We start from the raw sequence: 12,181 nt of genomic DNA on the forward strand, positions 1-12,181 counted from the left end.
TTTGTTAAATAATTAAAAACACTCCATATGATATAAAATACCTATTTCTTTATATCACAGGACAGTTTTATCAATTGTATTTTTTCCTTCTTTATATATATCTCATCTGTTCTATTTATATACTTTTTCATTAGCTTCTAGTTCTTTAATATTGTTTACCGTTTAAAATAAAAATACAATATAAATTTTTACTGTCTTACCCGACCTTTCCTAGTTTGTTATATTTCATTATTATTATATATATGTTATTATATATATGTTATATTATATTATAACTTTTTAAATTAATTAACTGCTGTAATTCAGGAATAGAAGGTGAATCTTTTCGTGGCCCATCCAGAAGATGACATTTCCAGCCTCCTTTTTCTTTCTTACGTCCATTTTTAATTCCGTTCTTTGTTTCGAAAATGTGAGACAGCCGGTGACCAGGTGCAGCGCGGTCTGGTCTACCCCGATTCACAGAAGCACCCATGAAGATACTCTAAGAATCCCCCATACTCCGTGAACATCTGGACCAGTAACGTGTTCAGCTACATTTGGCGAAGTATGCGATAGGCCTACGTGACGCCTGGAAAAAAACCGCGTTGTCGAAGCCGCCATTCCTTTTACATCTTAATTATTTTAGTTTAAAATCATGGAAGTGCTCTTACGTATAAATATTGGGTAGTTCCGTTTCCATTGATATTAATGTTCTTAGCAAAGCGGTCTTTACAGTTCATTGAATTTATATCAAATTAATCATGATGGTCCGGTATCAGAGGTTTTGAGTCAAAAATCATATTTATCATTTTCGCTTTTACATGTATTTGCTTATTTCGATTTCAGTTTTCTTTATGTAACGATAACTAAACAACATCTCATGAACATAAAATAGAAATAACAATAACAATAATATACTAATAACAATAATATCGAAATAACAATAATAGCGCTGAAATGCAACTAGTGGTCTTAACACATATAGCGATTTTTCGGACTACTTTTGGACGAATTCTAAACTATAGACACCGAGGAACTATACTAACGCATAGGGAATGTTGTAAAGAGGTGTCTTCTGATACGATATACGACAAGCAATACAATTTATAAATGACAAAGATGAACGTTCTAATGTAATAGGTATTAAATAATAATGTAAAATAAATCAATCTATATAAAAATAAATATTTGTATGTATGTCCTTTATAGTATCATAAATTTTGCATTTAATCATGTGATGATCTAAATAAAAGTAGTCGTTTATGTGTCCAAAAAGGTTCCAGAGTGACTTGTTTTTTTTTAAATCAATAAAACGACTCAAAATTAATAGAATATTTGTTTAATGTCTCTCCTTCAAATTTATTTGGTGGTGTATTAACGCCCGTAGGGTACAGCTAGTTTAGTTATAAAATACTTATACTAAACATTGCAAGTCATAAATAAAACATAAGAAAAAATTAAAACTAAGAAGATAAGAATTTTAGGTTACAATGATTGAAGCTTTTCATGTGATTTATCAATTCCCAAGAGCCTAATAAATCCAGATTTTTGCTGGATCGTCATTACCTACAAATTATAAACATGACGGCTTGTGCGTTTCTGACAATTTTGCTTAAAATAATATATTTCAATCGTTATACAATAGATAACATATTTAGACCAATTCATTGACATTAAGCCATAAGAAATTCCTGATTTTATATATCTGTGCCGTTTGGAGTATTTATTTTATTCTCATTCAGTCAATTGCTATAGTTTGACTTCTGATTGTAATGTTTATTTATCGGTTGACGTTTAACTCTTCCCAAAAACGATGAAAACGAATTAGTCATTAGGAAATACAGGTCTTATAAAAGACTATAGTTTTTTACAATTGTAACCTTCATATGAGAATCTGTCTATATATTTTAAACGTCATAACTGTAACAGTGGTATTTCTAACATTCCATAATTTCTCAAATTACTAAAACGTTTTAAAGTTTGTTTATGAAAACTGTTTAATGCGGACAAAGTTTTAGTGGAATTTTATTGTGTTGATTCAACTTTACATTGAAAAGGTAAATTTCAATTCCTAAGTTTCATGTTAGCCATAGGCTTATCCCCTCTGTAAAGTGTAGGCCTCACGCAAATCGGGCCACGATGTCTGGCCTGGTCTTTCCAAGATTAGTTATATATAATTTAAATTCTTTTATGCTATTCAAGGTGGCTCAAATATTACCTATGTTTTTGCTTTGCTTATTTTTACACCAGAGGAATTACAATGGTGAACAATCTTTACTTGCTATTTAGTGTTACTAAAACACTTCTGCTTAGTTATTAAATAATAAGTAAAGAAAATTTAAAGCAGTTGATCAATCAAATAATTTAATGTAGAATACAATTAATTATCCTAGTATTGCAGACAGCCATGTTTATGGTCTAATTGGGAGGCCTTTATTGGAATGATCTCTTAGAGCTATGGTATAGATATATTAATAATTCTTTTAATATATACTTAGTATCCTAATTCATGGTTGTACTTTATTTTTCTTAGTTCTTCAATTTTTTTGTCCATATGCTTGTCATTGCTTATAAGCAGTTTTTAATTTTAAATTTTATGTTAAAATTATATTAGCAGAAATCCCATTTAGTACATTTTCTTCGTCATGAAATTTTGTGGACAGGTATAAAATATGGAATTTTAAAAAATTGTCTAACTTCTGTAATATTTTAAGGTGCAACTTTATAATTTGTGTTTATTCCTAAACATTTCAAATAGTAGAAAGGTAGTATATGGAGTGTTCACTGAGATGATGCAAGAGCTTGGCAGACTGCCAATCCAGTAAAGTAGTAGTATGTTGTGCTAAAAACTGGGTCTCTCCCTGGAGTGCCTGACCTTTGCTATTTTAAAAGAGGTCTTAGGCTAGACACACTTCATGCTGTCACCTTAAACATGCGGAATCTGCAAATGCCTTTTGAGCAGCAGTGATTTTGGTCTAAAAAAAAGGAAAGGGAGATTGTTAAAATAGCCATTCAAAAAAAACAAACATTTACAAAAGACACAGCTACTTCATGGGGACAGATATCCTCGTGAAGTAACTGTCTCTTATGAATATAGATATATTTAACTTGTTTTTGTTTTGCAGTAGCTAACTCAAAAATATAATCAAAAATATAAGCATTCAGAATGGCTGCTGATAAAATCTCGGATGAAGACAAGGTCTTTTTAGAGCAATGTGAAGTGGAGTTCAAAGACAGATACACTGGCAATGATGAAGATTACATGAAAGTTTTTCATGCTGAACCATCAACTCCCCCTATAATAGAGAATTGGTGGGTGGGCCAGCATTATGGGCGGCGTAATGACCGTCGTAATAACAAACGCAAGTATCCTTATGATGATTCGCATAATGGGGAAAGAGATTATTCAAATCAAGGTTATCAAGGCAGAAACCACCAAGACTGGGGGAAACGTAGTAGAGGGTACCAAGACAGGAGCTACAAGGAAAGAGGTAATAGTGGTAGAGGATACTCAAGCCGGGACTACAGAAGATATCAATAATTAATACAATATACTGCCACTTTGAAAAAATATAAAGAATTGTTTGATTTTAGATAGGGCTGATAAATAAAATAAAACATTTTTTCAAAAGAATATATTCTCAGTTATTATGGCTTGATTTACAGTTAACAACTTAGAAGTAACACAATAGATCACCAGTAAATGAATACAGCTACAGAATCTTAAATTGAAAATCAACAGAATAAATAATTGTATATCTCACTGCTACTCAACAATTTATTATAAATTTTTAACAATAATTATGCCGATAAATTTTATTACAAATCTAATGTTTCTAAAACATTTTTGTTGACATACAACATAGTTTATAGAATAGGTATTCTGCATAGACTGAAATATTTCAATTATATTGCATTAATAATGCTCCATGTTTATTTAATTCTATAGTAATAGCAACTGTATTTTGCATAGGTAGTTCTTATTACATGAATATTTTCAAAATAAATATGTAGCAACATTTTTACACAAATATATTGGTAATCTCATCTATGAATTATTCACACAAATAGTTATGAGAACAGGCCAGTAAGTTGTTTGTTCTGGGTCAGCTGTTTGTTCTCTGCATTTATTTGGTACAGTCAAGTGCTTGTTAATGGTCCATTTATCCCGACGAGTCAAATTCGGCGATTTGGGTTGCTGTTCTCTAATAAACATATACAATATAATGAATTTAGGCTAGATGGCGCAATACACGCCGATGTATTTCGATAAGTATTAGCAATCGCAGGAACATTCTAAATCTACTTTGAATTTTTCGAAAACAGAGTAAAGCCCTACAAAACCAAGGTGGCTTTGAGGTTCCATCTCCATGAAACCCAGCCGAAATTCATTGTATATTCGATGATAATTCTATATATACCTCGTGCGCGAAATTTCCACGCAACTTCCAGCACCAACATATAAACCTTCCAATTCCTACCTAGTAAACGATACTGTTTCTTCGGCAGCTGGCTTTCCGGCGGAGTGTGTAGCTCAGGGTGCTGTCGGAAGCGCCGACCTTACATAGCTAAATAAATAATTTCGTACGACCAGATAAGTCTGAGTAACATCATGCTAAGTGACACAATAACTAAGCACAATGACAATTACATTCATCAAGCTCTCTAAGATAACTATGTATACATAATTCTTTACTATGTTAATTATGTTATAATAATATATCGGCTACTGTTTCTGTACTGAAGCGTTACATCAAAAATATTACTAATGATCAATATAATAACCAAATTTAGTAGTTTTACACTAGTCTAAAATACTCATTACTTATCATTCGCCTTGGATTAAGTGAATAAAACAATATGTGGATGAAAATCAATGGGGGTAACTACAGTTTTACTAAAATAACGCTTCATATTCACATTAAAATGCAACCACATAAATCAAATCACAGTGAAAGTGTAACAAATTATGCTCACTACCTTAACATTACAACTTAACATAAATATGACAAACAAAACGTACATATCGATAGGAGAACTAAAAATAATTATATTTGACAGGCGTTTCACACAATTGAAAATGCTTTTCGAATATATGTATACCAATTAATAGTTGCGGCCTATAGACTTTTTGGCAAGAAAGTCACCAAGGATATAGTTGCCAAAGAGACATTCGGGAGCGGCCAAATATAAACGATGCTTTACAAATATTTTCTTTAGTGAACCTCTACGTAACATTATACAATGAAATGAATACAAATATGTTTCTATTCTTAACAACGCACAACATTAATTGTATGAATTGACACGTATTTATTTGGGAACGTCGGCCGCAGTTACGAGTGGTGGCGCCGTGCGACCACGAGACCAGGAAGCCGTTGGTTGTCGAGGCTCATGTTGGAGCTCGCACGGCGCGCATGCACCGCTAATGCCATCTACCTCGTCGAGGCCGCGCCCCCGACGGGAAGGGGCCTCGACCCATCCAACTTACATACGAACGACAATTGACTAGGAATAATGCACTTGGTCGCAGGTCGCAGCGCCGAATCACTCGGTCCGAACGCGCCTAAATTCGGAGAGAATGAAAACATTGGTCAAGTTTCAGTACGTTTGACTAGAAAAGCGCGTGCACATCTCGACAAAATCATTTTCAGATCGATCTATAATAAAATCGAACAGACTGAAATGTGTCAAATCTTCGTAGCAAACGTTCACGAGATAGTCTAAAGCTTATATCGATGTGGAGTGAAGGTCGACCGCTCAGATGAATGTCCAGCACTCCATGATCTTGACGATGAAGTCCTCGCGGGTGGTGAGTGGTTCGTTGCCGTACGTGGTGCAGCGCTGCGTGCGTCCCAAGTACAGGTCACCGTCTAGCCAGATGCCGAATTTTCCGCTGTAATGGATTTATACATAATTACTAAGTATCATAATGTGACGATCGCTCAAATATCAAAGACAATGGAGATCGCTGGAATAAAGGACTAATTCTACGAATTAGTCAGTGGGGCCGGCGGTGCGACATCATAGAGGGGTATATAAGGCACGTCGATCGACTTACTGAATCTTTTACTGCAGCTGGCAGGCGGAGATGATATAAAGTACGACCTAGCCTCTATTGCATACTATATATATTTTACATATAGTGTGACTAGGAAGCGAGTGTAGACTCGAACACTCCATTTAACCTAACGACTCGATAGTCTCCACATATTATGATAAAGAAGCTGGTTCAAACGCGGACGAATATTTAAGAAGGGATTACTTACTCGCCGGCGCCGATGGATATGTTATCGTTGCTGCCGCGAATAAAGTACATATTATCACCGGTCCAGCCCCAGTACTTGAATTTTGTCTTCACCGGAGCAGCTTCGTCTGTAATAAAAAAATTGTAAAATATACAAGATGACTTTAAAGTGGTACAAGTAGAGACAGCGCGGTGGTCAATGTGCACAGTAATAGCCTTGGATTGGTCGTAGCAATAGGGTCAAGTCGTATTTTCAGACAGTCGGAAAAATAACGTTTTCATAAAACCAACAATACATGTTAACAACTCTTCAGATTTGTTCCTATGATCTAAACAATTTAGCTTTTTTAAAAAAATCAATTCAAAATGTACCGAATAGTTCTTTGATATGTATGATTAAAATTAACAATTAACCCCTGAAATTAGGTTGTACTTACCCTCCTTTTCATCCTTCTTTTCTTCTTCTTTTATATCCTTGTCTTTGATCTCTTCCAATGCGGGATGAGATTGACGCCTGGGGTCTTCTTTGACTCGTTGAAACGAGAACAGTAGCGACTCGCCAGTTCCGTAGAAATGTTCAGATGGGCGTAGCGCGCACGAAGTTAGCGCACCAAATACCTGATAAACATTATAAAATTTTTACACAACTTTATCGTTTTGAGTTGGCGGCATTAAGGTTCTGGAGCGAAAAAAGATCACTCACAAGGTCGATGGACGACTTTGGTAATGTGTTTGAAAGACGCTGGACGTAGGCCGCTTCCTACGGGTTTTATTGGAAATCTTTGACGCCTGTGTCCAACAGTGGGGGTCTTACGGGTGAAATCATCTTGATGATAAAAAATTGGATACGAAATTATTTTAAGGACAGCGTAAGATTGTCGAAATCTGGAGGAAGCCTTGCAGTGAGCGCCTATCGGCCTACGTGAATATTGTGGTTATACGTCAGGCATTGATATTAGTAAAAAAAGTTCGTTAAACGTGTTTATTTATATACAGTTTGTGGATTTTTTTAAATCAAATTAGACAGAATCTGTGGTCAGTTTTTTTTTTCTAGCGCATAAGCATAACGCTTAAACCCTCATATTTAAAAGAAACGACGGTATATACTGCGTTACTAATTCAAAAGTAGAACTTTCCAGAAATTCAGAAGAATTATGCCTTGCCGGCTCAGGATTTAAACTTGTCCATGAGAACGATTCCCAAAGAGCTTTTGAAAGTAACGGATAAAATTTTACACAATAACAAACAAATGAAAGATTGAATATAAGAATCCAATGTAATGTACATTTTGATTCTTATATTAAACATTACAGCAATCGCACTAGACGTTAATTTCTCCTCTTCAAAATCCTTGACCGCATCATCGTCGATGCGCATACAATACTTAATTTGTTCGTTTTGTTATACGAATAACGTTTAAGTTTCCTTTTATTCGTCAATAGGTCCTTTTTTTTGTTATTTTAATAAAAGTTTTAGCTGTATTTTCATTAAAACTAACATAAATTAAAAGTTATGAAGCCGTGTCGACGCTTGAAATAATTCAATTCCATCGCGTTTTAGGAAGTGTCACAAAATGTTGTATAAATATTAACTTAACGTTAGAAGACTTATGATGTTAATAACTGCAATAAATTAATTGCAAACTACAATGAAAACAGAATATTTAAACGTTTACTTTAAGCAAGAACTCGTAAACTGTCTGATAATTAAGAATACTAACCAGACCTGCGTAATAAATCTAATAACAAACCAATTAAATGTTTTGTTACAATAGCTGAAGACCGTATTTTCGTATGTACAGTGTACCTGATGTATAATGTACCTATAGTGAAGGGTTAGCTTATCGTGGAAAGCACTTTTGTATAGAATAATTTTCTTATGGGATACCTGCTTGTGCGGTTGAAAATACAAACTACACTATTTATCTATTATAAGGTAGCATAACAGCAGTACCGCGTCCGTCAGCGCCCGCGGGTTTTGTTTTTTCCCATATCGTCGCAGTTTTCCAAGGCGCGGTACGGCTGTTTCGGTAGCTGTATAGTAATCCATTGAAGCCGCCGCGATAAATTCTTAGTCAAATTATGATTTTAGTTAAAGATGCATCTGAACATCAATGTCTAATAAAAATTATTAAATAATTAAAATGCCACATTACAAGGAATGCATTTTTTTTACAGATAAAATAATAAAATATTTACATAAAACTTCATATCCCGTGTCTGATTTTTTTTAGAAGAACGTAATATTTACTAACATGTTACAATTTGTAAATAACAAAATTCTCGTGGTGGCGCATGCCTTCGTTGAAGTCGAAATTTGAAATGTGTTTCTGGTATGTCGGTCAGAGCATAACCATCTACATGGCTCAATGAGCGACCGTATGCTTGTCGATAAGCTATTCATTTTAATAGTTGTAAAGCCAAACATTTTATCTAAATCTTTTAACAGTCACATTGTAAATATAAATTTCGTTTCCGCTGTAACAACAATAATAAGATATTTTTATTCAATTGCATTTAGATAACCATTATAAAGTACGTTTAAATTGTACACGTGTGTGAGTGAGCAACTCTACAGACCGGTTTTGCGAGCGCGGATTTTAAAACTAGAATTGTTTTCGAGACGACCGCCACATTTAAAAAATGTAAAGGAAGACATACATCATCTAACGACTGTGTAATAATGATGAGTGTAACAGATGATAATTCATTTGTGTGCATTGGTGTTTGTCTGCCTTTGTAGTGCCTAGTACACTTTAACTTGACATTGATGATATTTCATAGGAATCACAAAAAAGAGACAATAAGGAATACGAATTGCCTGTCTAGGCGGTTCTTAGCTTGTACTGATCTAAACGATACTTTTAAGAAAAAAACTATGTAATTCGCATTTTTTATACACATGCAACGAAAATTATTCATTTAAGTAGAAAATTTAACAATAATTAACGTTTTTTCATGGAGAATGTAACTTTAGTTTTGCTGACGATCCGTCAATCACATTTGTTCAAGCTATGGTTCGGCCTATTCGCGAAGGGGTACCTCTTATCAAGGACCCATGCGTCCAGTTACTTAATTCAGCCTGAAATCCGTTGGATAGTGCAAAAGTCTGTACTGAGATTCTCGAGGAAGCCCTCGTTCTGCACTCTGCCACTTCGAACCAGGTTAAGCTGCATGTCAACCGGGAATTATACGTTAATAATTTTACATTTACTTATTTTTCACTTGTATTAATATCGTTTGTAGCGATGGATCCGTTCCGCCGCCGTCGCTTGCGGCGCTAATGCTTTTTTTTCATCGGCCCTAGCCACGCTTCCCCAAAAGGAGATCGGGACGTGGTTCTGCGCTCTCCAGCATCATCGAATGAGAATATTAAACGGAATTCCAGGGATCCTAGCACGAAGTTACTTTACAGAGCGTTCGCCTAAGTGTATTAAAAGCTTGTTCACCCTTCTCGATCTGGTGAAATAAACAACGCAACGTTTCAAACCGAGGGAGTTCACAAGCATAGTTACTGCAACGAAATACATACAACTACAGCGTGCATAGCAAATACATAAAACTAAAATAACATTTATAAATAAGACGACCATAATTTTTATGTTCATGGGACTTACGTTGTTGTCGGTGTCTTGTATGACGAGAAGCACTGGGCTGTCGACGCGCTGCATCTTGCGGTACATGGAGGCGAGCGAGAAGCCGTGCTGGCTGGTACTGAACGCCAGGGACCACATATAGCCTTGCGCACGCGCCGGCAGCACGCCGCATAGTTTCTCCCTGCGGTCACACGATACTTTAGCACTGCATTTTTTCATCCTCATATTAATTTGTACATCTTGAGTAAATAAAATAAACTAATATGGATAATATTTGAATAGATGTCTAAGGAACTCTGATGTGAAGTCTAAAAAAAAGAAAGAATTGCTCATCATTGGTAGGTACATAAATAATTAAATTTTGGCAGTTCTCCGCTTGTATTAATGTAGTCTTTCAAAAAAAAATGCTAGTGAATAAGTTTACACTTCATAATAATTATCAATTTCAATGTAAAAAGGGGCCACATTACAATAAAATACATATATCAGACAACCACTTTAAGGAAACACAAACTATGCCTACAAAAGATTCAATATATTGGTATGCATAGATGGTAAAATGGGTCTCCACTTTGACGTGCAACATTAATGCAAAAATGTGCCGATAGTTGGTAATTATGAGCGGAGGCGAATAGAGGCAGACAATTATTCAAAACGGCCTTGTTTTTGTTATTAACCAGTATTATATAAAATATTATAATTGTTGAGCTCATCTTTATTAATTATTTGCTGTGCAATGATAACTAAGTATTGGCTGTGTTCTAATAGTTATGAGAGGATACCGAACGCCCAAATTTTTACATATAAATAGCCTCAAATCACCGGACTTAGATATTTACCCTATTATCTAAAAATATAGAACTTCGAAATTAAGTTACTTATGGTTTATTTAACAGGCTTGCAAAAAATACTAGATTCATTCATATTCATAAACAGATGTTATAAATCATATGAAACGTACACATTGAATGGCACATTTCGTCAAAATTAATTCAATTAGATTTTTTAATAATGATATATGTATATAAGTGTAACATAATGTTTTAATAACTAAGTTAAAGATATAGCGTAACGATCATACCTGTGCTCCATAGTGAATATCTCCGAAGTCCCGATGAGGTCGGGCGGTGAAAACTCCATGTCGACAGACGCGCCGGACGAATACAGAGCGCGGCGTAGTTCATCGCTCATCGACAACACCTACGCAAACAGCCATCTTACATTACAATTTGTTTTTTAACAGAAAACAGAACATTGTTAACAGCCAGTCTCAACACATTGGTGTGTTAATTGTAACAACTTTTTGAGTTTGTATAGCTTCTGCTAATTGACGCGATCACACTTTAAAACACCTACGGAATAAGCATTATTTTTTTTCCAATTAAATTAAAATTTTCCAATCATTACATTAATACTACTCTCTCTCTTGTTTAAAGATCATCATTTAGCATTCATCACAGGCAAATTATTTTTTTTACATATTAACTTAATTAGTAAGATAAAACTAACGAATGTTCATAAAACATTGAAACTGCCTGCGTGTTTTAGAAACCATAATAAATACCAATTTATTCATGAACAAAAATATTCATTGTAGATTATCATGCTTGTATGAAATTCAATGGATATGAAAGAAACCGTGAATCATTATTTGAATTAAGTCGTTGAGGCTGAAGTGATGTAATGGGGTCGACAAGATGCAATGAGATGATGCATTCCCGATCACTACAGTTCACATTTAACATCCACTGGCGTGTGTTCAGTGCACTACAGATACTAATGACCGCGATGAAACGGTGGGCACTTGTACACAAACATTGAGGTAAAGATCAAGCTAATGACAAGCTTAGTTTCGTTGGTTGTAGAGGTGTAACTACAAATTATATTGCTAAGGAAGTTTGCTAGAATTAAGTACATATGGACGGCCTCGATAAAACGTCCGTGTGGTAAAAAGCAACACCGCTATTAGTGGCCACTTACTGAAGTCTTATTTAGCAATTCCACGTTTAGTGGATGATGTATTTAGAGGTCTCAGCTTAATAGAGGTAATAGGCCAAGAATTGTTCGATCGTAATGAAGATGGAGCCAATTAGACATATTCTGCCGAGAACTTTGTGTTCTCATATTGTTTTATGTTGTCCTCACCTCGCCTATCGAGTGCACAGTAGCTCTTCTACAAATAGAATGTATCGTGCCCCGCCTTCGAACGACTGCCACATTGAATATAAACATTTCTGTCTTCCGGATCTTCTCCGCGATTCTTGTGGCAAATTTGCGCACAAAACGCAACATACTGGTTGATCCAAATTGAATTCTCACTATATTTTATTTATCCTTATTCGTTTTCTAATTTGACTTCC

At 34.9% G+C, this 12,181-nt stretch overlaps 2 protein-coding genes across 12 annotated transcripts in view; one reads left to right on the forward strand and one right to left on the reverse strand.

The window, feature by feature from the left end:
- Positions 1–3,145: 3,145 nt before the first annotated feature.
- LOC137929890 (RNA guanine-N7 methyltransferase activating subunit) lies at positions 3,146–4,547 on the forward strand. Its single transcript, XM_068773019.1, has 2 exons — positions 3,146–3,470; positions 4,489–4,547. Exons 1-2 carry the CDS (start codon positions 3,146–3,148, stop codon positions 4,545–4,547), a joined length of 384 nt encoding a protein of 127 aa, XP_068629120.1.
- Positions 3,612–12,181, reverse strand: part of mtd (mustard) — a 124,665-nt gene continuing 116,095 nt past the window's right edge. For 6 of the 11 annotated variants that reach the window (XM_068772875.1, XM_068772873.1, XM_068772870.1 and 3 more), the window contains 5 exons: positions 10,903–11,021; positions 9,843–10,002; positions 6,664–6,844; positions 6,249–6,354; positions 3,614–5,875 (listed from right to left, as the gene is read on the reverse strand). In XM_068772875.1, the coding sequence (XP_068628976.1) occupies positions 5,740–5,875; positions 6,249–6,354; positions 6,664–6,844; positions 9,843–10,002; positions 10,903–11,021 (702 nt within the window). In that variant the 3' untranslated portion in view covers positions 3,614–5,739. Of the gene's footprint in view, positions 5,876–6,248; positions 6,355–6,663; positions 6,845–9,842; positions 10,003–10,902; positions 11,022–12,181 lie in introns of all 11 variants that reach the window. The other 5 variants (XM_068772871.1, XM_068772874.1, XM_068772880.1 and 2 more) reach the window with 3 other exon arrangements.

Source organism: Battus philenor, unplaced genomic scaffold (assembly GCF_028537555.1).
Source record: "Battus philenor isolate CCGP_79_NKW_IND1 unplaced genomic scaffold, ilBatPhil1.0.hap1 SCAF_5, whole genome shotgun sequence".
Classification (NCBI taxonomy): Eukaryota; Metazoa; Arthropoda; class Insecta; order Lepidoptera; family Papilionidae; genus Battus; species Battus philenor.